The following is a 25,132-nucleotide window of genomic DNA, read 5'->3' as shown; positions in this document are numbered from 1 at the left end:
TGAGCTGATCAGCACAGGTGACCATGCAGTCCCAGAATTGCAAAAGAGCTCCAGCATGTGCTTTAGTGTTTTCCTGCATCAGTGCCTATATTTGTTGCTTTGTATTAATAGAAACAATTCTAATTACGTATTTATATAGCATCTTTCATTCAGAAAGATCCCAGCATATCTTGCAGACTTAGCAAACTTACTCAGTGTACACATGAATCACTGCATCCTCCAGTGTAATAAGTTAGCTCTTTGACAGTGCATGCCTCACACTGTCCAACAGTTTAGGGCAGGATGTGAAGATGAGGAGAGGCTGAGGGAACTGGAATTATTTAGTCTGCAGAAGAGAAGAGCAAAGGGGGATTTGATAGCTGCTTTCAATGACCTGAAAAGGGGTTCCAAAGAGGATGGAGCTAGGCTGTTCTCAGTGGTGTCAGATAGGACAGACTCTTCTGCTGGGCTGTGTGTGTGGTTGGATAGATTAACAGTATTGTTAGGTGAGTTGAGGGTACCACTGTTGTAGCCCCCTGTGGCATGTAGTTTACTGTAATTTAGATAGTTTATTGTTCTTTTTCCTCTGTGGAGAAGTGAAGTGTGTGTTATAAATGGCTTGTGTCATTTTCGTAAAGTCCAGCCACATGGAAGTTTTTGTGGAAGATTGGTTTTGTATGAGAGTCTCCAGTTTTGAGAGCTCATTCTTGATCTTCTCCTGTCTGCTGTACAGGATGCTGATCAGGTGGTTCCTCAGTTTCTTTGAGAGTGTGTGGCACAGTCTCTCACCATAGTTAGTGTAGTATGTTGATTGCAATGGATTTTTTTTTCCGTCAGTCCATTTGGTATGATGTCCATCTGTTTGCACTTGGAGAGGAAGATATCTGTCTGTACCTGTGTAAGTTTTTTGTTGAGGTTGATGGATTTCCACTCCATACGGCTAAATTTAGTGCCTTGCATGGTGTCAAGTATCAGGAGGTAGCCATGTATCCACAAAAACAACAAGAAGTCTGGTGGCACCTTATACACCCTTTATATACCCCATCACAGGTTGTATAAAAAATTCCAGTTTGCAGTATATATTGTATTATCCAACAAATAACATACCTTGATATAAAGAGAGATTGTATTTTAAGGCATATGCGCAAGGGAGAGAGCTGGAATTTTCTAACTTTGGAGGTAGGGTCAAATGTCTAATCATACAAATCTGAACTCTCTTGCCCCACCCATACTCCGCCCCTTCCCTGAGGCCCCATCTCTGCCCTGCCCCTTCTCTGAGGCCTTGCCCCCTGCTCACTCCATTCCCCCTTCCTCCATCGTTTGCTCTCCCCCACTCTCACTCACTTGCTCATTTTCACCAGGCTGGGGCAGGGGGTGTGAGCTGTGGGGAGGGACCAGAAATGAGGGGTTCAGGGTGCGTGAGGGGGCTCAGGGCTGGGGCCGGGGGGTTGGAGTGCAGGGGGGTGAGAGTTCTGGCTGGGGGTGCGGGCTCTAGGGTGAGGCTAGGGATGAGGAATTTGGGGTGAGGAGGGGGCTCGGTTGGGGGTTGCAGCAGAAGGGTTTGGAGTGTAGGAGGAGGCACTGGGCTGGGGCAGTCGGTTGGGGTGCGGGGTGTGGGAGGGTGAGGGTTTTGGCTGGAGTGTGTGGGCTCTGGTGTGGGGCTGGAGATGAGGGGTTTGGGGTTCAGGAAGGGTCTCAGGCTGGGGCAGAGTGTTGGTGTGTGGGAGGGGGTGTGGGGTGCAGGCTCTGGGAGGGACTTTGAGTGTGGGAGGGGGCTCAGGGCTGGGGCAAGGGTTTGGGTGCAGGAAGGGGGCTCAGGGCTGCAGCAAAGGGTTGGGGTGCGGGTTCCGGTGACGCTTACCTCAGGCAGCTCCCGGAAGTGTCCAATATGTCCCTGTGGCTCCAAGGCACTGGAGCAGCCAGGGGCTCCGTGCACTGCCTTTGCCCACAAACACAGCCTCCGCAGCAGCTCCCATTGGCTGCAGTTCCCAGCCAATGGGAGCTGAAGAGCCAGCGCTAGGGGTAGCGTACAGAATCTCACTGGCTGCCCTTGCGCCTAGGAGTCGTAGGGACATGCTGCTGCTTCCGGGAGCTGCATGGAGCCAGGACAGGCAGGGAATCTGCCTTAGCCCCTCTGTGCCGCTGACCAGAATTTTAACGGCCTCATCAGAGGTGCTTACTGGAGCTGCCAGGGTCCCTTTTCGACCAGGCATTCTGGTCAAAAACTGGACACCTGGCAATACTGTTCTGAGGGGGTGATTTCAGAATCTTACTGTTGAACTAATGATAATTTTTGCATGAAAACTATATATACACATCCACAACCACACAATCTCCCAGGTCAGACAGGGGCAAACTGGGACTGACCTTCTTCCTGTTCTGTTTCTCCTCTGGCAGTGGCATAGAACTCCCACTACCCAGGAGACTGACGGCTTCCAGGTGAAGAGGCCTGGTGATGTGAGTGTGCGGTGCACACTTCTCCTCATGTTGGATTACCAGGTCAGTGCATTGCGCTTGGTGAGGTTGTTGCTGACACAGAACACAAACATTAGGATACACTACATCACAAGAGAGTCACCCTGTCGCATATACCAAGAAATTATTTCCAGTTGTCATTTCTGTGATTCTGACTGGTGGAATTTTTGTAAGGGAGAGCTTTTGCTGTATTCCTTTTTCAATTGGTAGAGGAGGTAAATTGTCATAAATGTACAATATCATAGGCTATATTCCTAGATTCATAGATTACAAGGCCAGAAGGTACTACTGGGATCATCTGTTCTGATCTCCTGTATAAGACAGGCCATAGGACTTTGAATTAATTCCTCTTTGATCTGTAGCCTGTCTTTTATTAAAAAAAAAAAAAAAGCCAATCTTGATTTTAAAATTGCCAGTGATGCAGAATCCATAGAATCATTGCTAAATTGTTCCACTCGTTAATTACCCTCACTGTTAAAAATGGATGCCTTATTTCCAGTCCTAATTTGTCTAGCTTCAACATCCAGCCATCGTATTATAATTTTATTTGCTAGACTGAAGAGCTACTATCAAATATTTGTTCCCTATGTAGGTACTTATAGACTATGATAAAGTCACCCCTTAACCTTCTCTTTGTTAAGCTAAACAGATGGAGCTCCTTGAGTCTGTCACTATAAAGTATGTTTTCTATTCCTTTAATTATTGTCATGGCTCTTCTTTGAACCCTTACCAATTTATCAGCATCCTCACTGAATTGTGGGCAGCAGAACTAGACATGCTATTCCAGCAGCAGTTGCACCAATGCCAAATACAGAGGTAAAATCATCTCTCTACTCCTACTCAAAATCAATATTCCCTCTAACTTTTCCCACCCATGTGCGGAATGCACTTTGTTCTATGCACCAGTGTGCAGGTGACGTGTGACACATCACTCTCATATTGGTGCACATAACAAAATTCATGTGGTGGGGCAAAGGGGTTTGGAGTGTGGGAGGGGGCTTAGGGCTGGGGCAGAGGGTTGGGGTGCATGGGTTTGAGGGCTCCGGCTGGGGATATAAGCTCGGGTGGGGCCAAGGATGAGGAGCTCAGGGCTAGGGCAGAGGGTTGGGTGCTGGAGGTGCAGGCTCTGGGGTGGGGCCAGGGATAACGGGTTTGGGGTGCAGCAGGTCCAGGATGGGACTGGGTTTGGGCTGCGGGAGGGACGCCCTGGCCGTCTCTAGGGCTGTGCCGGGCTGCTCCAGCTGCACCTGGATCCATGGTAGGCTGGGCCATGCCTAGGTCCCGGCCGGGACGGGACAGGATGCTCCAGCTGCAGGTGAGTCTAGGCTGGGCTGCCCTGGCCATGGCTGGGTCCAGTCCAGGCTGCACCACCCTGGCCGCTGCAGGTCCAGGCTTCAGCAGAGTTGGGGCCAGTGAATGATTGCTGCAGCAGGTCCGGGCCACCCTGGCCGCAGCAGGTTGGGGGCTGGGTTAGGCTAGGGAAGGGGAAGGAGCGCTCCTCCCCTGGGCAGTCCCTGGCTGCGGCAGGTCCCTGGGCGGGGTCCCTAAACAGGCTGCTGCGTGACCGTGCAATTTACAGGGAACTTAGCTCGAAATACCCATTTATGTATCTAAGGATTGGGTTAGCCCTTTTGGCCACAGTTCCTCACTGGTAGCTCATGTTCAGCTGATTATCCACTATGACCCCTACATCTTTTTCAGAGTTACTTTTTCTCAGCATAGGGTCCCCCATCTTGTAAATAGGGCCTACATTCTTTGTTTCGAAATGTATACATTTACATTTAGCCCTTCCACTTCTTCAAGCTGCATCATCAAGAGTAGGAACATGCAGAAACCACTTGAAGAGATTCTTGTTTTTTGATGCTGATAGCTCTGTGGATGCTCTTATTTGTGTTTGGGAGCAGCTTATTATGGTTTAGTTTAAATTTGTTCCTAATTGGCTGAAGCTAAACCAAATAAGAGAGAGAGTCCACATAGCCTTTTGCAACAGTTTAACCAAGTCGATGTAAAAAATAAAAATACTGACAGAATCTATTTTCCATAAACCTATGTTGATTGGCATTCATTATATTACCCTCCTTTATTTTTTTATTAATCAAGCTATTCATTAGCAATGTAAATGGTGATACTAACTCAAGTTAGCCCCTCAAGGGGGAAAGGTGCCTCAAGGGTGTAACTTTCATACTGGCACAATTTTTTTCTTAAATCCATTTAGTCACTGAAAGAGTAGCAGGAGTGGGACAAGCTGAAAATGAGGCCTGGTAAATGTACATAGATTTGTGCTCTTAGGTAGATAGACTGTTCAATGGAAGAATTCCCCATGTGACACAGAGACCCCTTGGCAAAGGGACCCCTGTTGTTTGCAAAGAGTTCACTTCAAACCTGAAAAACTCATTACACCAAACATGTCTTACAGGCTGTTTGTCCATAAAGAATATCATGTAAGATATCTACAAAAAGCTCATAACCTGTCAAAACATCATCATTGCAGATAATACCAAGATGGGAGGAATAGCAAGTGCTTTTGAGAATGAATTAAAATTCAAAATGATCTAGATAAACTGGAGAAATAGTCTGAAGTAAATAGGATGAAATTCAATAAGGACAAACGCAAAGTACATCACTTAGGAAGGAACAATCAGTTGCAGACATACAAAATGAGTCTTACTGCCTAGGAAGGAGCACTGCGGAAAGAGATCTAGGGGTCATAGTGGATCACAAGCTAAGTATGAGTCAACAGTGTAACACTGTTGCAAAAAAAAAGCACTCATTCTGGGATGTATTAGCAGTAGTGTTGTAAGCAAGATGTCATAAACAGATGGTTAAGGGTTAATGTCTCTTTTACCTGTAAAGTGTTAAGAAGCTCAGTAAATCTGGCTGACACCTGACCAGAGGACCAATAGGGGGACAAGATACTTTCAAATCTTGGTGGAGGGAAGTCTTTGTTTGTGCTTTTTGTTTTGTTCGTTGTTCGCTCTTGGGACTAAGAGGGACCAGACGCACACCCAGGCTCTCCAAATCTTTCTGAATCAGTCTGTCATGTTTCAAAATTGTAAGTAATAGCCAAGCAAGGCGGATTAGTCTTATTTTTGTTTTCTCAACTTGTAAATGTTTCTTTTTGCTGGAAGGATTTTTACCTCTGTTTTCTGTACCTTTGAATCTAAGGCTGGGCGGGGGGCGGGGTGTCCCTCTGGTCTATATGAATCTGAGTACCCTGTAAAGCATTTTCCATCCTGATTTTACAGAGATAATTTTTACTTTTTTCTTTCTTTAATTAAAAGCTTCCTTTTTAAGAATCTGATTGATTTTCCTTGTTTTAAGATCCAAGGGGATTGGGTCTGAACTCACCAGGGATTGGAGGGGGGAAAGGAGGGCGGCTTGTTAATTCCTCCTTGTTTTAAGATCCAAGGAGTTTGGATCGGTGTGAAGCTTCTCAAGGCAACCCAGGGAGGGGAAAGTCTGGGCGGAAAGGAGGGGGATGGTTAATTTCTCCTTGTTTTAAGATCCAAGGGGTTTGGATCTGTCTTCCCCAGGGAAGGTTTTGGGGGAACAGAAAGTGTGCCAGACGCTAAATTCTGGCTGGTGGCAGTGTACCAGATCTAAGCTAGTAATTAAGCTTAGAAGTGTTCATGCAGGTCCCCACTTTTGTACTCCAAAGTTCAAAGTGGGAAAAAAACCTTGACATGGTGAACAGCGGTTTGGGATTCTTTAGGAACCAAAAGCCAGTAGGATTTTTTTTTCTCTGCTTTCTAGCTGCTTGAAAAGCAGCCTGAGGGCAGAGGTGTTAAGTTTTTTAACAAGGGTCTTTGTTAAGAGGAGGCTTCAAGCTGTGAGCAAGCAAACAGCAAAAAGGAATTTACAAGTTGAATTGTTTTCTTTCTTTCTACCTCTCGGGTATAGCTAGTTAGAAAATCTCTGTTAACCAAGCAGCCTTGAGCGGAGTACATCCCAGTTTTCAGTGAGCTGCAGAGGGGGGTTTGGCCAGCACAAGAAAGCAGAAAAATGGGTACCAGTGGAGCAACTAACAAACTAGAAATGGCTAGGCTGGACGCAGAAGAGAAAGCCAAAGAGGCTGACCACAGGAGAACTATGGAGATGAAACAGAAAGAGACAGAGATGAAAGAAAAAGAGATGGAGATGAGAGAAAGAGAAGAAAAAGCCAAAGAGGCTAACCACCGGAGGGCTTTGGAGCTCCAGAGGGAGGCCCACCAGCAGGCCCTGGAATTAGCAAAGGTTACGCCGGATGTACCAGCCAACCCTAACAACCCTTCTCCAGGTACTGTTTCCCATCCCAGAAAATTCCCCACCTACAAGGCAGGTGATGATACTGAGGCCTTCTTAGAAAATTTTAAAAGGACCTGCCTTGGGTACAGCATCTCTGCAGACCAGTACTTGATAGAGCTGAGGCCACAGCTCAGTGGACGCTTAGCAGAGGTGGAGGCTGAAATGTCTAAGGAACACATGAACGATTATGATCTTTTTCAAACCAAGGCCAGAATCAGAATGGGGCTAACACCTGAGCATGCCCGCCGGCAGTTCAGAGCCCTAAGGTGGAAACCAGACATGTCATTTACCCAACACGCCTACCACATTGGAAAGAATTGGGATGCCTGGATATCAGGAGCAAATGCTAAGTCTCTGGAAGAGCTGTCCCTCTTAATGCAAATGGAACAGTTCTTAGAGGGTGTTCCTGAGGAAATAGAAAGGTACATCCTAGATGGGAAGCCCAAAACTGTAACCAAGGCAGGGGAGATTGGAGCCAGATGGGTGGAAGTGGCAGAAAAGAAAAAAACTACTAGCAAGGGGAGCGAATATCAGAGGGAGCAAACCGAAAATAAACCCTATCACCGAGGACAACCCAAGACCCCACCTACCACCCCAGGGAAGCCCCAGACACCCTATTGTCCCACCTCACCAGTCTCCAGCAACCCACCTCGACCCAGTGACCAGTCAGCTGGGCGATGTTTTAAATGTAATGAGCTAGGACATATAAAGGCCAACTGCCCCAAGAACCCGAACCAAGTGCAGTTCATTACACCACCATCACACCAAAGATCCCCAGGCCCAGATGCCTCTCAAATACTCTTGGAGCGAAGGGAAACCTTGAGAGTGGGCGGAAAGAAGGTTATCGCGTGGAGAGACACGGGGGCACAAGTGTCAGCTATCCACCAATTCTTAGTGGACCCCAAATTCATCAACCCAGAGGCCCAAGTGACAGTTCACCCATTCATGTTAAAATCTGTAAACTTGCCTACAGCTGAACTGCCTGTCCAGTACAAAGTCTGGTCAGGATTGTGGACTTTTGCAGTGTATAACAATTATCCCATCCCCATGCTACTGGGGGAAGACTTGGCCAACCAGGTGAAGCTGGCCAAGAGGGTGGGGATGGTTACACGCAGCCAAACCAGGCAAGCTTCCAGACCCATCCCTGTTCCTGAGCCGTCCACAAGGGCCCCGTCTGTATTACCAGAGACCCGGACAGATGTGGTGGACCCGGATCCCCTGCCAACGACTGCAACAGCCATAGTGCATCCAGTCCCAGAACCGGAACTGGAAAAGCAACTAGCACCGGAACCGTTGCCAACACTGACGCCAGCGCTTGCAAACCCATCTCCAACTCCAATGCCAGAGGGCACCAGCGGGCCTGAACTGGCAGAAGCAGCAGACAAGCCTACCCAAGAGGCTCAGCCAGAGCCTGAAATATCGCATAATACACCAGCGGAAAGCGGTTCACCATCAACGAAAACAACCCCATCACCTGCATCGCTTCCAGAGGAACCAAGCCCAAGTCCACAGTCTAAGGAGGAACTGGTGTCTCCAGCCTCAAGGGAACAGTTCCAGGCTGAGCGGGAAGCAGATGACAGCCTTCAGAAAGCTTGGGCAGCGGCACGGAGCACCCCACTGCCTCTCAGCTCTTCTAACTGATCCTGGTTTGTTGTAGAACAAGGACTTTTATACAAGGAGACTCTTTCTGGGGGACACTAGGAAGACTAGCATCCTCAAAAACAGTTGGTAGTTCCAACTAAGTACCGGGTAAAGCTTTTAAGCTTAGCCCATGATCATCCCAGTGGCCATTCGGGGGTGAACAGAACCAGAGACAGGTTGGGAAAGTCCTTCCACTGGGAGTGGATGGGCAAGGACGTTGCTAATTATGTCCGGTCTTGTGAGGTGTGCCAAAGGGTGGGAAAGCCCCAAGACCAGGTCAAAGCTCCTCTCCAGCCACTCCCCATAATTGAGGTTCCATTTCAGTGAGTAGCTGTGGATATTCTGGGTCCTTTCCCAAAAAAGACCCCCAGAGGAAAGCAGTACATACTGACTTTCATGGATTTTAATACCCGATAGCCGGAAGCAGTAGCTCTAAGCAATACCAGGGCTAAGACTGTGTGCCAGGCCTTAGCAGACATTTTAGCCAGGGTAGGTTGGCCCTCCTACATCCTTACAGATTTGGGAACTAATTTCCTGGCAGGGACCATGAAAAATCTGTAGGAAGCTCATGGGATGAATCACTTGGTTGCCACCCCTTACCACCAAATGGCCTGGTGGAGAGGTTTAATGGAACTTTGGGGGCCATGATACGTAAATTCATAAATGAACACTCCAATGTTGTGACCTAGTGTTGCAGCAGTTGCTGTTTGCCTACAGGGCTGTACCACATCCCAGTTTAGGGTTTTCACCATTCAAACTTGTGTATGGCCACGAGGTTAAGGGGCCATTACAGTTGGTGAAGCAGCAATGGGAGGGGTTTACGCCTTCTCCAGGAACTAACATTCTAGACTTTGTAAGCAACCTACAAAGCACCCTCCAACACTCTTTAGCCCTTACTAAAGAAAACCTAAAGGATGCTCAGGAAGAGCAAAAGGCCTGGTATGATAAACATACCAGAGAGTGTTCCTTCAAAGTAGGAGACCAGGTTATGGTCTTAAAGGCACAACAGGCCCGTACGATGGAAGCGTCATGGGAAGGGCCATTCACTGTCCAAGAGCACCTGGGAGCTGTTAACTATTTCATAGCGTTCCCCACCTCAACCCTAAAGCCTAAAGTGTACCATGTTAACTCTCTAAAGCCCTTTTATTCCAGAGAAGTAAAGGTTTATCAGTTTACAGCCCAGGGAGGAGATGGCGCTGAGTGGCCTGAAGGTGTCTACTACGAAGGAAAAAGTGATAGTGGCGTGGAAGAGGTGAACCTCTCCACAACCCTGGAACATCTGCAGCGGCAACAGTCAAGGAGCTGTGCACTAGCTTCGCCCCATTTTTCTCAGCCACCCCAGGACGGACTGAACGGGCATACCACTCCATTGACACAGGTAATGCTCACCCAATTAGAACCCCACCCTACCGGGTGTCTTCTCATGCCCAAGCTGCTATGGAACGGGAGATCCAAAACATGCTACATATGGGTATAATCTGCCCCTCTAACAGTGCATGGGCATCTCCAGTGGTTCTAGTACCCAAACCAGATGGGGAAAGATGCTTTTGTGTGGACTACCGTAAGCTAAATGCTGTAACTCGTCCGGACAACTATCCAATGCCACGCACCGATGAGCTATTGGAGAAATTGGGACGTGCCCAGTTCATCTTTACATTAGATTTAACCAAGGGGTACTGGCAAGTACCGCTAAATGAACCCGCCAAAGAAAGGTCAGCATTCGTCACCCATGCGGGGGTGTATGAATTTAATGTGCTTCCTTTCTGGCTGCGAAATGCACCCTCCACCTTCCAAGGACTTGTAGATGGTCGTCTAGCAGGATTGGGCGAATACGCAGTTGCCTACCTCGATGATGTGGCCATTTTTTCTGATTTATGGGCAGAACACCTGGAACACCTGGAAAAGGTCTTTGAGCACATCAGGCAGGCCGGACTAACTGTTAAGGCTAAAAAGTGTCAAATAGGCCAAAACAGAGTGACTTACCTTGGACACCAGGTGGGTCAAGGAACAATAAACCCCCTACAGGCCAAGGTGGATGCTATCCAAAAGTGGCCTGTCCCAAGGTCAAAGAAACAGGTCCAGTCCTTCTTAGGCTTGGCCTGGTACTACAGGCGATTTGTACCCCACTACAGCCAAATCGCTGCCCCACTAACAGACCTGACCAAAGAGACCCAGCCAAATGCAGTTAAATGGACTAATGAGTGTTAGACGGCCCTTACCCAGCTTAAAGCGACACTCATGTCTGTCCCTGTGCTAAGGGCCCCAGACTTTGACAAGCCATTCCTAGTAACCACAGATGCATCAGAGCGTGGTGTAGGAGCAGTTTTAATGCAGGAAGGACCGGATCACAACTTCCATCCTGTCGTGTTTCTCACAAGAAACTGTCTGAGAGGGAAAGCCACTGGTCAATCAGTGAAAAAGAATGCTACGCCATTGTGTATGCCCTGAAAAAGCTATGCCCATACGTTTGGGGACGGCGGTTCCAGCTATAAACCGACCATGCTGCGCTAAAGTGGCTTCATACTGCCAAGAGAAACAACAAAAAACTGCGTCGATGGAGTTTAGCTCTCCAAGATTTTGATTTTGAAATTCAACACATTTCAGGAGCTTCTAACAAAGTAGCTGATGCACTCTCCCGTGAAAGTTTCCCAGAATCAACTGGTTAAAAATTGTCCTCAAAATGTGAAGTCTTGTAGTTTTACATAATTAGTAGTATATGTAAAGGTGCATGTGTTTTATTAATCTGTTTATTCTAAAGTCCTAGGAAGAAATCACCGCCAGTGTGGTTCCACACTGTCTGAGATTTGGGGGGCATGTCATAAACAGATGGTTAAGGGTTAATGTCTCTTTTACCTGTAAAGGGTTAAGAAGCTCAGTAAACCTGGCTGACACCTGACCAGAGGACCAATAGGGGGACAAGATACTTTCAAATCTTGGTGGAGGGAAGTCTTTGTTTGTGCTTTTTGTTTTGTTCGTTGTTCGCTCTTGGGACTAAGAGGGACCAGACGCACACCCAGGCTCTCCAAATCTTTCTGAATCAGTCTGTCATGTTTCAAAATTGTAAGTAATAGCCAAGCAAGGCGGATTAGTCTTATTTTTGTTTTCTCAACTTGTAAATGTTTCTTTTTGCTGGAAGGATTTTTACCTCTGTTTGCTGTACCTTTGAATCTAAGGCTGGGGGGGGGCGGGGTGTCCCTCTGGTCTATATGAATCTGAGTACCCTGTAAAGCATTTTCCATCCTGATTTTACAGAGATAATTTTTACTTTTTTCTTTCTTTAATTAAAAGCTTCCTTTTTAAGAATCTGATTGATTTTCCTTGTTTTAAGATCCAAGGGGATTGGGTCTGAACTCACCAGGGATTGGTGGGGGGAAAGGAGGGCGGATTGTTAATTCCTCCTTGTTTTAAAATCCAAGGGGTTTGGATCTGTGTTCCCCAGGGAAGGTTTTTGGGGAACAGAAAGTGTGCCAGACACTAAATTCTGGCTGGTGGCAGTGTACCAGATCTAAGCTAGTAATTAAGCTTAGAAGTGTTCATGCAGGTCCCCACTTTTGTACTCTGACATTCAAAGTGGGAAAAAAACCTTGACACAAGACATGAGGAGTAATTCTTCTGCTCTACTCCTTGCTGATTAAACCTCAATTCTCATAGACTCATAGACTTTAAGGTCAGAAGGGACCATTATGATCAAGTCTGACCTCCTGCACAATGGAGGCCACAGAATCTCACCCACTCTCTCCTGTATCAAACCTGTGTCTGAGCCATTGAAGTCCTCAAATCATGGTTTAAAACTTCAAAGTGCAGAGAATCCTCCAGCAAGTGACCTGTGTCCCACGCTGCAGAGGAAGGCAAAAAAAAATCCAGGCTTCTGGCGATCAGCTAAACTCTGAGCATGTGGGCAAGACTCACCAGCCAAACACCCAGGAAAGAATTCTCTGTAGTAACTCATATCCCACTCCATCTAACATCCCATCACAAGCCATTGGGCATATTTACCGCTAGCAGTCAAAGATGAATTTATTGCCAAAATTAGGCTATCCCATTATACCATCCCCTCCATAAACTTATCAAGCTTAGTCTTGAAGCCAGATGTGTCTTTTGCCCCCACTGCTCCCCTTGCAAGTCTGTTCCAGAACTTCACTCCTCTAATGGTTAGAAACCTTCGTCTAATTTCAAATCTAAACTTCCTGATAGCCAGTTTATGTCCATTTGTTCTTGTGTCCACATTGGTACTAAGCCTAAATAATTCCTGTCCTTCCCTGGTATTTATTCCTCTGATATATTTATAGAGAACAATCATATCTCCCCTCAGCATTCTTTTGGTTAGGCTAAACAAGCCAAGCTCTTTGAGTCTCCTTTCATATGACAGGTTTTCCATTCCTCGGATCATCCTAGTAGCACTTCTCTGAATCTGTTCCAGTTTGAATTCATCCTTCTTAAACATGGGAGACCAGAACTGCACACAGTATTCCAGATGAGGTCTCACCAGTGCCTTGTATAACGGTACTAACATCTCTTTATCTCTACTGGAAATACCTCACCTGATGCATCTCAAGACCACATTAGCTTTTTTCACGGCCATATCACATTGGCGGCTCATAGTCATCCTGTGATCAACCAATATTCCGAGGTCCTTCAACTCTGTTACTTGCAACTGATGCCTCCCAGCTTATAACAATAGTTCTTGTTATTAAACCCTAAATGCATGACCTTGCAATTTTCACTATTAAATTTCATCCTATTTCTGGTACTCCAGTTTACAAGGTCATCCAGATCTTCCTGTATGATATCCCGGTCCTTCTCTGTATTGGCAATACCTCCCAGCTTTGTGTCATCTGCAAACTTTATTAGCACATTCCCATTTTCTGTGCCAAGGTCAGTAATAAAAGATTAAATAAGATTGGTTCCAAAACTGATCCCTGAGGAACTCCACTAGTAACCTCCCTCCAGCCTGACAATTCACCTTTCAGTACGACCCGTTTTAGTCTCCCCTTTAACCAGTTCCTTATCCACCTTTCCATTTTCATATTGATCCCCACCTTTTCCAATTTAGCTAATAATTCCCCATGTGGAATTGATCAGATGCCTTACTGAAATCGAGGTAAATTAGATCAACTGCATTTCCTTTGTCTAAAAAATCTGTTACCTTCTCAAAGAAGGAGATCAGGTTGGTTTAGCACGATCTACCTTTAGTAAAACCGTGTTGTAATTTGTCCCAATTACCATTGACCTCAATGTCCTTGACTACTTTTTCCTTCAAATTTTTTTCCAAGACCTTGCATACTACAGATGCCAAACTGACAGGCCTGTAGTTACCCGGATCACATTTTTCCCCTTTCTTAATGATAGGAACTATGTTAGCAATTCTCCAGTCATACAGTACCACTCCTGAGTTTACAGATTCATTAAAAATCCTTGCTAATGGGCTTGCAATTTCATGTGACAGTTCCTTTAATATTCTTGGATGAAGATTATCTGGGCCCCCTGATTTCATCCCATTAAGCTGTTCGAGTTTGGCATCTACCTCGGATGTGGTAATATCTATCTCCATATCCTCTTTCCTATTTGTCATCCTACCATTATCCCTGAGCTCCTCATTAGCCTCATTAAAGACTGAGGCAAAGTATTTGTTTAGATATTGGGCCATGCATAGATTATCCTTAACCTCTACTCCATCCTCAGTGTTTAGCGGTCCCACTTTCTTTCTTTGTTTTCTTCTTATTTATATGGCTATAGAACCTTTTACTATTGGTTTTAATTCCCTTTGCAAGGTCCAACTCTACATGGCTTTTGGCCTTTCTAACTTTATCCCCACATGTTCTGACCTCAATAAGGTAGCTTTCTTTGCAGATCACTCCCATCTTTCATTCCGTGTAGGCTTTCTGCTTTTTCTTAGTCACCTCTCTGAGATGCTTGCTCATCCAGCTTGGTCTACAACTCCTGCCTATGAATTTTTTCCCCTTTCTTGGGATGCAGGCTTCTGATAGTTGCTGTAACTTTGACTTGAAGTAATTCCAGGCTTCCTCCACCTTTCGTTCTCCCAAGTTCGTCAGTCCAATCCACTTCCCTAACTAATTTCCTTAATTCTTTAAAGTTAGCCCTTTTGAAATAAAAAACCCTAGTCACAGATCTATTTTGTTTATCCTTCCATTTAGTTTAAACTGAATTAGCTCATGATTGCTCGAACCAAAGTTGTCCCCTACAACCATTTCTTCTATGAGGTCCTCACTACTCACCAAAACCAAATCTAAAATGGCATCCCCTCTTGTTGGTTCAGCAACTACTTGGTGAAGGAATCCATCATCTAGGAAAATCTGAGCCCTATTATTATTACTAGCACTTGTCCTCCAATCTATATCTGGGAAGTTAAAGTCTCCCATGATCACACAATTCCCATTAGTATTTACTTAATTGGGGTATTGTGTCCAGTTCTGGGCACCACATTTCAGGAAAGATGTGGACAAATTGGAAAAAGTCCAGAGAAAAGCAACAAAAATGATTAAAGGCCTAGAAAACATGACCTGTGAGGGAAATTGAAAAAATTGGGTTTGTTTAATCTGGAAAAGAGAAGACTGAGAGGGGACATAACAGTTTTCAAGTACGTAAAAGGTTCTTAAAAGGAGGAGGGAGAAGAATTGTTTTTCTTAACCTCTGAGGATAGGACAAGAAGCAATGGGCTTAAATTGTACAAGGGCAGTTTAGTTTGGACCTTAGGAAAAATTTCCTAACTATCAGGGTGGTTAAGCACTAGAATAAATTACCCAAGGAGGTTGTGGAATCTCCATTATTGGAGATTTTTAAGAGCAGGTTAGACAAACACCTGTCAGGAATGGTCTAGATAATATTTTAGTCTTGCTTTGAGTGCAGGGGCCTGGACTAGATGACCTCTCGAGGTCCCTTTCAGTCCTATGATTCTATGATTGCAAGATGTGTGTATGGATAATAGTTAAGGAATAATGTATTCACATTGAAAGTATGCTTTATGGACTTGGAGTAGAAATCAGTTACCAGGAGATAATGTGTCTTTTTGATTACCCATTCAAGCAAGAAGGAGATGTCACCCTTTCCTAGGCCTGGTCTACACAATGATTTTAGGTCGAATTTAGGAGCATTACCTCGATTTAACCCTGGACTCGTCCACACGACGAAGCCCTTTTTTTGGACTTAAAGGGCTCTTTAAATTGATTTCTTTCCTCCACCTTCGACGAGGGGATTAGCGCTGAAATCGGCCTTGCCGGGTCGAATTTGGGGTTAGTGTGGATGCAATTCGACAATATTGGCCTCCGGGAGCTATCCCAGAGTGCTCCATTGTGACCGCTCTGGACAGCACTCTCAACTCAGATGCACTGGCCAGGTAGACAGGAAAAGCCCCTCAAACTTTTGAATTTAATTTCCTGTTTGGCCAGCGTAGTGAGCTGATCAGCACAGGTGACCATGCAGCGCTCATCAGCAGAGGTGACCATGGAGTCCCAGAATCGCAAAAGAGTTCCAGCATGGACTGAACAGGAGGTATGGGACCTGATCGCTATATGGGGAGATGAATCCATGCTAGCTGAACTCTGTTCCAGTAAGCTAAATGCCAAAACATTTGAAAAAGTCTCCAAGGGCATGAAGGACAGAGGCTATAACAGGAACTCGTGGCAGTGCTGCATGAAAATTAAGGAGCTCAGGCAAGCCTACCAGAAAAAGAGAGAGACAAACGACCGCTCTGGGTCACAGCCCCAAACATGCTTCTTCTATGATGAGCTGCATGCCATTCTAGGGGATGTGATGTTATTGATATAAGCTGGGACCATATAGAACGTGGTTGCAACCAAGGTCCTGTAGTGGCACCAAATCTTATGTGAAGGGGGTCATATAAGGTGTCTAAGACCAGGTTATGCGTTGCTGGTTATGATTATGCTGTCTATATGTATGTGTCATTTTGTAGTTGAAGTTATGAGTATTGGCTCTATGCTGTCTATATTTCAAATTTGTGCTGTGCTTCTATATGACACCCCAGACAAGTTGATGTAAGCTCTGCCTAGCCTGCTTGATGGCCTATTAAGGACCATCAGCTACACAATTGACCCATTGAGAGAAGGCAGATATGCCTTGTAACTCAGCAAAGTATGCAGGAACTTGCCCATGTGACTCCAGACTCCATTTTGCCGTAATTTTCCACAGTAAAGACAAAGAGGTGTTCTTACACCTGGAAATAACTATAAAAGGCTGATGCCTCATCTCCATCTTGTCTTCAATCCTGCTTCTTACCTCTTGAGGGACTTTGCTACAAACTGAAGCTCTGAACAAAGGACTGAATGACCCATCCCGGCTGTGGATGTATTGTACTCCAGAGGATTGATTTGAACCTGCAGTTTACTCCATCACTGCTACATGCCTGAACTAAGAACTTTGCCATTACTGGATGTAATTAATTCCATTTAACCAGTTCTAGCTCTCATCTGTATCTTTTTCCTTTTGTGAATAAACCTTTAGATTTTAGATTCTAAAGGATTGGCAACAGCGTGATTTGTGGATAAGATCTGATTTGTATATTGACCTGATTCTGGGGCTTGATTCTTTGGGATCAAGAGAACCTTTTTCCTTTATTGGGGTGTTGGTTTTCATAACCATTCATCCCCAGGATGAGTGGCACTGGTGGTGATACTGGGAAACTGGAGTGTCTAAGGGAATTGCTTGTGTGACTTGTGGTTAGCCAGTGGGGTGAGACCAAAGTCCTCTTTGTCTGGCTGGTTTGGTTTGCCTTAGAGTTGGAAAAACCCCAGCCTTGGGCTGTAACTGCCCTGTTTAAGCAATTAGTCCTGAACTGGCACTCTCAGTTGGGTCCCGCCAGAACCGCATCGTCACAGGGGATGCAGCCACCAGTACCCCAACCCTGTGCTTTGACTCCATCAATGGAGTAGGACGCAACACAGAAGTGGGTTTTGGGGACAAGGAAGATGATGATGAGGAGGTTGAAGATAGCTCACAGCAAGGAAGTGGAGAAATTGGTTTCTCCAACAGCCAGGATCTGTTTCTCACCCTGGACCTGGAGCCAGTAACCCCCGAACCCACCCTAAGCTACCTCCCAGACCTGCCAGACGGAGAAGGGACCTCTGGTGAGTGTACCTTTGTAACTATTAGACATGGTTTAAAAGCAAGCGTGTTTAATGATTAATTTGCCCTGGCATTCGCAGCCAGTACAGCTACTGGAAAAGTCTGTTAATGTGTCTGGGAATGGAGTGGAAATCCTCTAGGCACATCTCCATAAAGCTGTCCTGGATGTACTCCCAAAGCCTTTGCAAAAGATTTCTGGGGAGGACAGCCTTATTCTGTCCTCCATGGTAGGACACTTTACCGCACCAGGCCAGCAGCACCTAGTCAGGAATCATTGCAGAACAAAGCATTGCAGCATATGGTCCTGGTGTTTGCTGGCATTCAAACAACATCCGGTCTTTATCTCTCTGTGTTATCCTCAGGAGAGTGATATCATTCATGGTCACCTGGTTGAAGTAGGGTGGTTTTATTAAGCGGACATTCAGAGGTGCCCGTTCCTGCTGGGCTGTTTGCCTGTGGCTGAACAGAAATGTTCCCCACTGTTAGCCATGTGTCTGGGAAGGGGTAAAGCCATCAAAATGCAACCTTTTAATGAAGGCACATGGGCTATGTAATGTTAACAGCTGGAGTGTACTTGTTCTATAAAATGTGTCTTTTTAACTACCGCTCTCCCTTTTTTTTCCTCCACCAGCTGCATATGTTTCTCCTTCCCAGAGGCTAGTGAAAATTAGAAGCCGAAAAAAACACACTTGGGATGAAATGTTCTCTGAGCTCATGCTGTCCTCCCACACTGACAGAGCCTAGCAAAATGCGTGGAGGCAGACAATGTCAGAGTGCAGGAAAGCACAATATGAACACGAGGAGAGGTGGCGGGCTGAAGAGAGTGAGTGGCGGGCTGAAGATGATAGGTGGTGTCAGCTTGCTGACAGAAGGCAGGAGTCAATGCTCAGGCTGCTGGAGCATCAAACTCAAATGATCCAGTGTATGGTTGAGCTGCAGGAAAGGCAGCAGGAGCACAGACCGCTGCTACAGCCCATGTGACCAACCGTTGTCCTCCCCAACTTCCATAGCCTCCTCACCCAGACGCCCAAGAATGTGGTGCGGGAGGCCTCTGGCGACCCAGCCACTCCTCCCCAGAGGATTGCCCAAGCAACAGAAGGCTGGCATTCAATAGGTTTTAAAGATTTTAAGTTTTAAAGTGCAGTGTGGCCTTGTCCTTTCCTCCGACCCCACACCATCTGGTGCTTCCCTCCTCCCCCACCCCTCCCCGGGCTACCTTGGCAGTTATCCCTCTATTTGTGTGATGAATTAATAAAGAATGCATGAATGTGAAGCAACAATTACTTTATTTCCTCTGCAAGCGATGATCAAAAGTGGGAGAGGAGGGTGGTTAGCTTACAGGGAAGTAGAGTGAACCAAGGAGGGTTGGGGGGGTCATCAAGGATAAACAAGCAGAACTTTCACACCGTAGCCTGGCCAGTCATGAAACTGGTTTTCAAAGCTTCTCTGATGCGCAGCACTTCCTGGTGTGCTCTTCTAATTGCCCTGATGTCTGGCTGTACGTAATCAATGGCCAGGTGATTTGCCTGAACCTCCCACCCCACCATAAGCATCTGCCCCTTATTCTCACAGATATTGTGGTGCGCATAGCAAGCAGTAATAACAATGGGAATATTGGTTTCGCTGAGGTCTATCCGAGTCAGTAAACTGCAGCAGCGTGCTTTTAAACGTCCAAATGCGCATTCTACCACCATTCTGCACTTGCTCAGCCTGTAGTTGAACAGCTCCTGTTTACTGTCCAAGCTGCCTGTGTACGGCTTCATGAGCCATGGCATTAAGGAGTGGGCTGGGTCCCCAAGGATAACTATAGGCATTTCAACATTCCCAATGGTTATTTTCTGGTCTGGGAAGAAAGTCCCTTCCTGCAGCTTTTGAAACAGACCAGAGTTCCTGAAGATGCTAGCGTCATGTACCTTTCCCGGCCATCCCACACTGATGTAGGTGAAACGTCCCTTTTGATCCACCAGTGCTTGCAGCACTATTGAAAAGTACTCCTTTCGGTTTATGTACTCGCTGGCTTGGTGCTCCGGTGCCAAGATAGGGATATGAGTTCCGTCTGTTGCCCCACCACAGTTAGGGAATCGCACCGCAGCAAAGCCATCCACTATGGCCTGCACCTTTCCCAGAGTCACCACCCTTGATATCAGCACCTCTTTGATTGCATTGGCTACTTGGATCACAGCAGCCCCCAAAATAGATTTGCCCATCCAAATTGATGCCCAACTGACCAGTAGCTGTCTAGCATTGCAAGCTTCCACAGGGCTATTGCCACTCACTTCTCAACTGTGAGGGCTGCTCTCATCTTGGTATTCTGGTGCTTCGGGGCAGGGGAAAGCAAGTCACAAAGTTCCATGAAAGTGCCCTTACACATGCGAAAGTTTCGCAGCCACTGGGAATCATCCCAGACCTGCAACACTATGCGGTCCCACCAGTCTGTGCTTGTTTCCCGGGCCCAGAATCGGCGTTCCACGGCATGAACCTGTCCCATTAACACCATGATGTGCACGTTGCCGGGGCCCATACTTTGTGAGAAGTCTGTGTCCATGTCCTCATCACTCTCGTGACTGCGCTACCGTCACCACCTCACCTGGTTTTGCTTTGGCAGGTTCTGTTTCTACATATACTGCAGGGTAATGCACGTGGTGTTTTCAGTGCTCATAACTGCTGCGGTGATCTGAGCAGGCTCCATGTTCCCAGTGCTATGGTGTCTGTGCTGAAAAAAGGTGCTAGACGATTGTCTGCCGTTGCTCTGACAGAGGGAGGGGTGACTGATGACATGGCTTACAGGGAATTAAAATCAACAAAGGGAGTGGCTTTGCATCAATGATAAACACAAACAACTGTCACATAGAATGGCCCCCTCAAGGATTGAACTCAAAACCCTGGGTTTAGCAGGCCGTTGATTTCACGGGGGGAGGAAAGGGGGAGCAAATGAATACAAAACAAATTGGGTCTATTTCTTGTTTTGATCCACTCCATCTATCTTTTACATCTTAGGCTGGTAGCAGACGTAGTATGACTGCTAGCCATCGTCATCTCCTGGCTGCTCACCAGAAGATGCTGCATTACGATTGCTAGTCATCATCATCTCCTTGCTGCTCACCAGAAGATGGGAATGACCTGGCTGAGTCACTCCCATGTCTACCCAGGTGCCCCTGACCAACCTCATCGAGGTCGGCTAAAAGAGCACCCAGGAGTATGATGACGACAGATACCAGTCGTAATGCACTATCTGCTTCCAAAAGACAATGAGCTGCTGCTGTGTAGCAATACAGTCCCATGTCTGCCAGCACCCAGGAGACGTACAGTGACGGTGAGCTGAGCAGGCTCCATGCTTGCCATGGTATCGCGTCTGCACAGCTAACCCAGGAAAAAAGGTGTGAAATCATTGTCTGCCATTGCTGTCATGGGGTGGGGGGGGGGCTGACGACGTGTACCCAGAACCACCGCGACACTGTTTTTGCCCCATCAGGCATTGGGATCTCAACCCAGAATTCCAATGCGTGGTGGAGACCGCGGGATAGCTACCCACAGCTACCCACAGTTCCACACTTCAGAAGTCAACACTAGCCTTGGTACTGTGGATGCAGTCCACCGACTTAATGCACTTAGATCATTTTGTGTTGGGAGACACACAATCGACTGTATAAAAACGATTTCTAAAAAAACCGACTTCTGTTTGACCTAATTGCATAGTGTAGACATACCCCTAGTCAGCCAGTGAGGTAATGCAAGGTTCTGTGGTGTACTCTTGCCACATCCCAGAACAATCTATGGAAAATCATCAGAGACAACAATAAACAATTGAAATCACTTAGAGGTAGAAAAGGAACTCTGCAACAGGGCAGGAGTTTGCCCTTCCTGTGAATAGAAACAAAAGACTGTTTTCAGTGTGAGAATGTGTTGAGAAAGGCACTCTGGATTCATTCACTGAGGAAAATCCTGGGTGGAGGGGGGTGTTTTCATGAACGTTTGGATCCTAGTTCTTGAGAAACCAGCCATCTTTGGAAGAGACTGAACTTTGGAGGCAAATCTACTTTATTAGATAGGAAAGATAACTATTGATAAGGGTAGACTCAGGTTCAAAGTTTTATAGTTTTGGTGCGTACGATAACCACTTGTTCTTCTTTGAATGCTTGTTCTTGTCAATTCCAATCAGGTGTTCACACGTACACAGTAACCAGAAGATTTTTCCCCTAGCAGCAACCGTAGGGTCAGCCTGGGCACCCCCTGGAGTCGGGCCTTCATGACATCCAATATAGAGCCCTGCTGACCCTACAACCCCTCAGTCCCTTCTTACCGCCAGTGACAATCGCTGGAATTTCCCCTTACTCTTCTCTTGTTCTGGCAAGTGGATTAGCAGTGCCTTATACACTGTACATAGTTAGTTTCCAGTAGTTAGTATAGTTTAATAGTTCTTTATAAGTTTCAGTTACGGGAGGTTCTTCTGCCGTTTCCTCCCCCCATTTGTTACTGGGGCATGCTGCGCTCCCCGAGCTTTAAGACTTACCAGATTTGTGCGAAACGCATGCCAAAAAGTCTCCACCATACCTGCTTACGGTGCCTCGGTGAGGGTCGCCAGAAAGACCACTGCAAGATCTGTTGGGAATTCTGACCAAGAACCATTAAGGAGAGGGAGCAGCGTCTCAAAATTCTCCTTATGGAGGCAGCTCTCCGATCTCAGTCAGACCCAGGCGCCGGAGATCCTGCTTCCAGCACATTGTCTTCGGCACGAAGTGCTCCGGCGCCAAAGAAAGATGCTGGCAAGGAGGCTGGGCACCGTCATGGAGCCTCTCGGGGACAGTCCAGCCTTTGGCACTGGTCCCAATTGCCAGCGCAGAAGAAAATGAGGTCAGAGAGAGGCCGATCTCCCTTGGCAAAACCCAGGGACCAGCCACCAGTGGCACCTCATTTGGGCCACAGCTCGGGAACTCAGAGTGGGACCATGATGACTCCTGCCCAAGCGAGGCCGTCGAGTCCAGGCCCATCTTGCTCACCACACCCATCACAACATCTACCGCTGCTGTCCACCCCAGAGGCTTTCAAGGTGGCAGCAAGTCTGCTGAGACTTATGCCACTGTTCTCGCCACTGAGACTGGAGAGTGTCTTGGCACCACAGGGTGCAGTCTAAGGGAAAGCTGGTGATGGTTGCACGCCAATCCCCATCACCTCAGCATCTTTGTACTCCAGTGCCGCCATCCAGGGAGCACAGTCGGTTCTCTGCTGCTCGACACTGTACCTCGAGAGGAGCAGCGCCACTCTGGTCCTCCTACTCAGAGTCAGAGTTGGACTCATACCGTTCCGACTATAGCAGGAGCAGAAGATCCTCCTCCTGGCACCACAGGCGGCCCTGCCCAATGCAGTGGACCCCTCAATGGCAAAATCCACAGCAGTGGCCATTTTGGACTCCGTGGGCTTTTCATCAAGCCCAGGTTTAGAGTCAGGTCCCGCTTGGGTGTGCAGCATCAGTGGTGTCAGCGACTTTCATTTCACTACATTTGGTATCGGAGCCAGTGCCTCGGTCATTAACACTGGCACTTGTGGTGCCGTTTTTGGCACTGGCACTGACTACAGCACCGACATCGACTGCTTCAGCACTGGAGGCATCAGCAGTGCCAATTGCAGCTAGGGCGCATGATACACGCTTGGCACCAGCACTGACACTGCCTCTGTCATTGGCACTGACTGTGCTGGCACCTTAGACTGTGCTGGCACCAGTGCTCATGCTGCACCATCCGCCAGCACCAGTGGGGGGCCCAGTGTCAACACTGACACCTGGGCCATTCACAGCACTGGGACCAGGCCAACCTACTGCAGTTCCCAGAGGGTCAAGAGATCTCTTGGGCAGGGATGGTAGGGAGCAACCACCTCCCCTGCTGGTCTCCTCCTCACCAGAGGAGGCCCTAGCGGGCCCTTCAGTAGACCCAACTCTGAAAGACTCCAGAGTGTTGCAGCAGCTGCTGCACTGGGTCGCCCAGGGCCTGGGTATTAAGGCGCAGGGAGTTGTGGATGATGCGGACCTTATGGTAGACATCCCGGCTCCCTCCGGCCCTGCCCTTATCGCCTTACCACTGATAAAGACAATCATGAACATAACCAAGACCCTTTGGCAGACCCTGGCCTCACTGCCACCTATGGCCAAGCAAAATGAGTGCTGGTACTTTGTGCCCTCCAAGGGCTATGAGCATCTCTATTCCCACCCTTAGCTTTCTCTGGTGAACACTGCTAACCAGCGGGAGAGGCAAGGATTTCAAGGCCCTTCGCCCAAGAATAGGGACGCCAAAAAATTAGACCTTTTTGGGCAAAAGGTTTACTCCACAGTGGGACTGCAACTGCGAATATCCAACCAATAGGCCATTGTCAGCAGGTGCTCCTACAATGCCTGCTTGGGGATGGCTAAATTTACAGAGTTGCTCCTCCTGGACTCCCGCACCAAATTTTTGGTTTTGGTTGAGGAAGGGAAACTGATCTCCAGAACATCCCTTCAAGCGGCACCTGACAGGGCAGATGTAGCAACCAGAGTTATGGTTACTGGAGTGGCCGTGAGAAGGGGCTCATGGCTCCAGGTTTCTGGCCTCCCCTATGAGGTACAGCAAACTATTCGAGACCTGCCCTTTGAGGGTGAGACTCTTCTCAGAAAAGATGGACGAAAGGCTGAACAACCTTAAAGGTTCCAGAGTCACCCTCAGGTCCCTAGGCCTCTATACAGTAACTCCTTGTTTAACACTGTAGTTATGTTCCTGAAAAATGCTACTTTAAGCAAATCAATGTAAAGCAAATCAAATTGCCCCATTAGAATTAATATAAATGGTAGGGGTTAGGTTCCAGGGAAATTTTTTTTGCCAGACAAAATTTATAGCCTTTTGTCTGGTGAAAAAACTTTCCCTGGAACCTAACCTCCACCATTTACATTAATATATATAATATATTCTGTATATATTCTCACACACACACACACACACACACACACATACATATATATATATATGCAGTATAAGTTTTAAACAAACAATTTAATTCTGTACACAGCAATGATGATTGTGAAGCTTGGTTGAGGTGGTGAAGTCAGAGGGTGGGATATTTCCCAGGGAATGCCTTACTGCTAAATGATGAACTAGCACTTGGCTCAGCCTTCAGGAGTTAATACATTGTTGTTAATGTAGCCTCACACTCTATAGGGCAGCACGAATGGAGGGAGGGGAGACAGCATGGCAGAGAGAGAGACACACACACACCATGTGAGAGAGAGAGAGAGAGAGACGAGCATTGACCCTTTAAGTTTGCTGACCACACTCTAAGTACATTGCCTTTTTAAGTAGATCAGCAAGTTGAGCTGCCAGTAAACTGCTGCCAGCAAGCTCCCTCCATTCTGAGCCCTGTTGTGTCCTCCCACTTCTCTGTGGAGATGAGATACAGGAGCGGGAGGAGGGGGACATCCTGACATTAGCACCCCACTGCTTCCCCACCCCACACAGCAAGCAGGAGGCTCTCGGGAGCAGCTCCAAGGCAGAGGGCAGAAGCAGGCAGTAGGGGGAGGGACAGCTGAACTGCCTGGCAGCTGATAGCCTGCTGGGCAGCTGCTGCACAGGGAACTTAGGGGAGCTGATGGGGGGCTGCTGATCCACCCTGGTTCCAAGCCCCCACCAGCTTACTC

General features: G+C 47.2%; 1 protein-coding gene across 9 annotated transcripts in view; it reads left to right on the top strand.

Annotated features, from left to right (window-relative positions):
• Nucleotides 1-25,132, top strand: part of SMARCD3 (SWI/SNF related, matrix associated, actin dependent regulator of chromatin, subfamily d, member 3) — a 245,865-nt gene that overhangs the window by 161,872 nt on the left and 58,861 nt on the right. For all 9 annotated transcript variants that reach the window (XM_050942683.1, XM_050942678.1, XM_050942679.1 and 6 more), the window contains one exon: nt 2,377-2,478. In XM_050942683.1, the coding sequence (XP_050798640.1) occupies nt 2,377-2,478 (102 nt within the window). The remainder of the gene's footprint in view (nt 1-2,376; nt 2,479-25,132) is intronic.

The sequence above is a fragment of the Gopherus flavomarginatus genome, chromosome 2 (genome assembly GCF_025201925.1).
Source record: "Gopherus flavomarginatus isolate rGopFla2 chromosome 2, rGopFla2.mat.asm, whole genome shotgun sequence".
NCBI lineage: Eukaryota > Metazoa > Chordata > Testudines > Testudinidae > Gopherus > Gopherus flavomarginatus.
The sequence above is the reverse complement of the archived record's forward strand: the minus strand, read 5'-3'. Positions and strand labels throughout refer to the sequence as shown.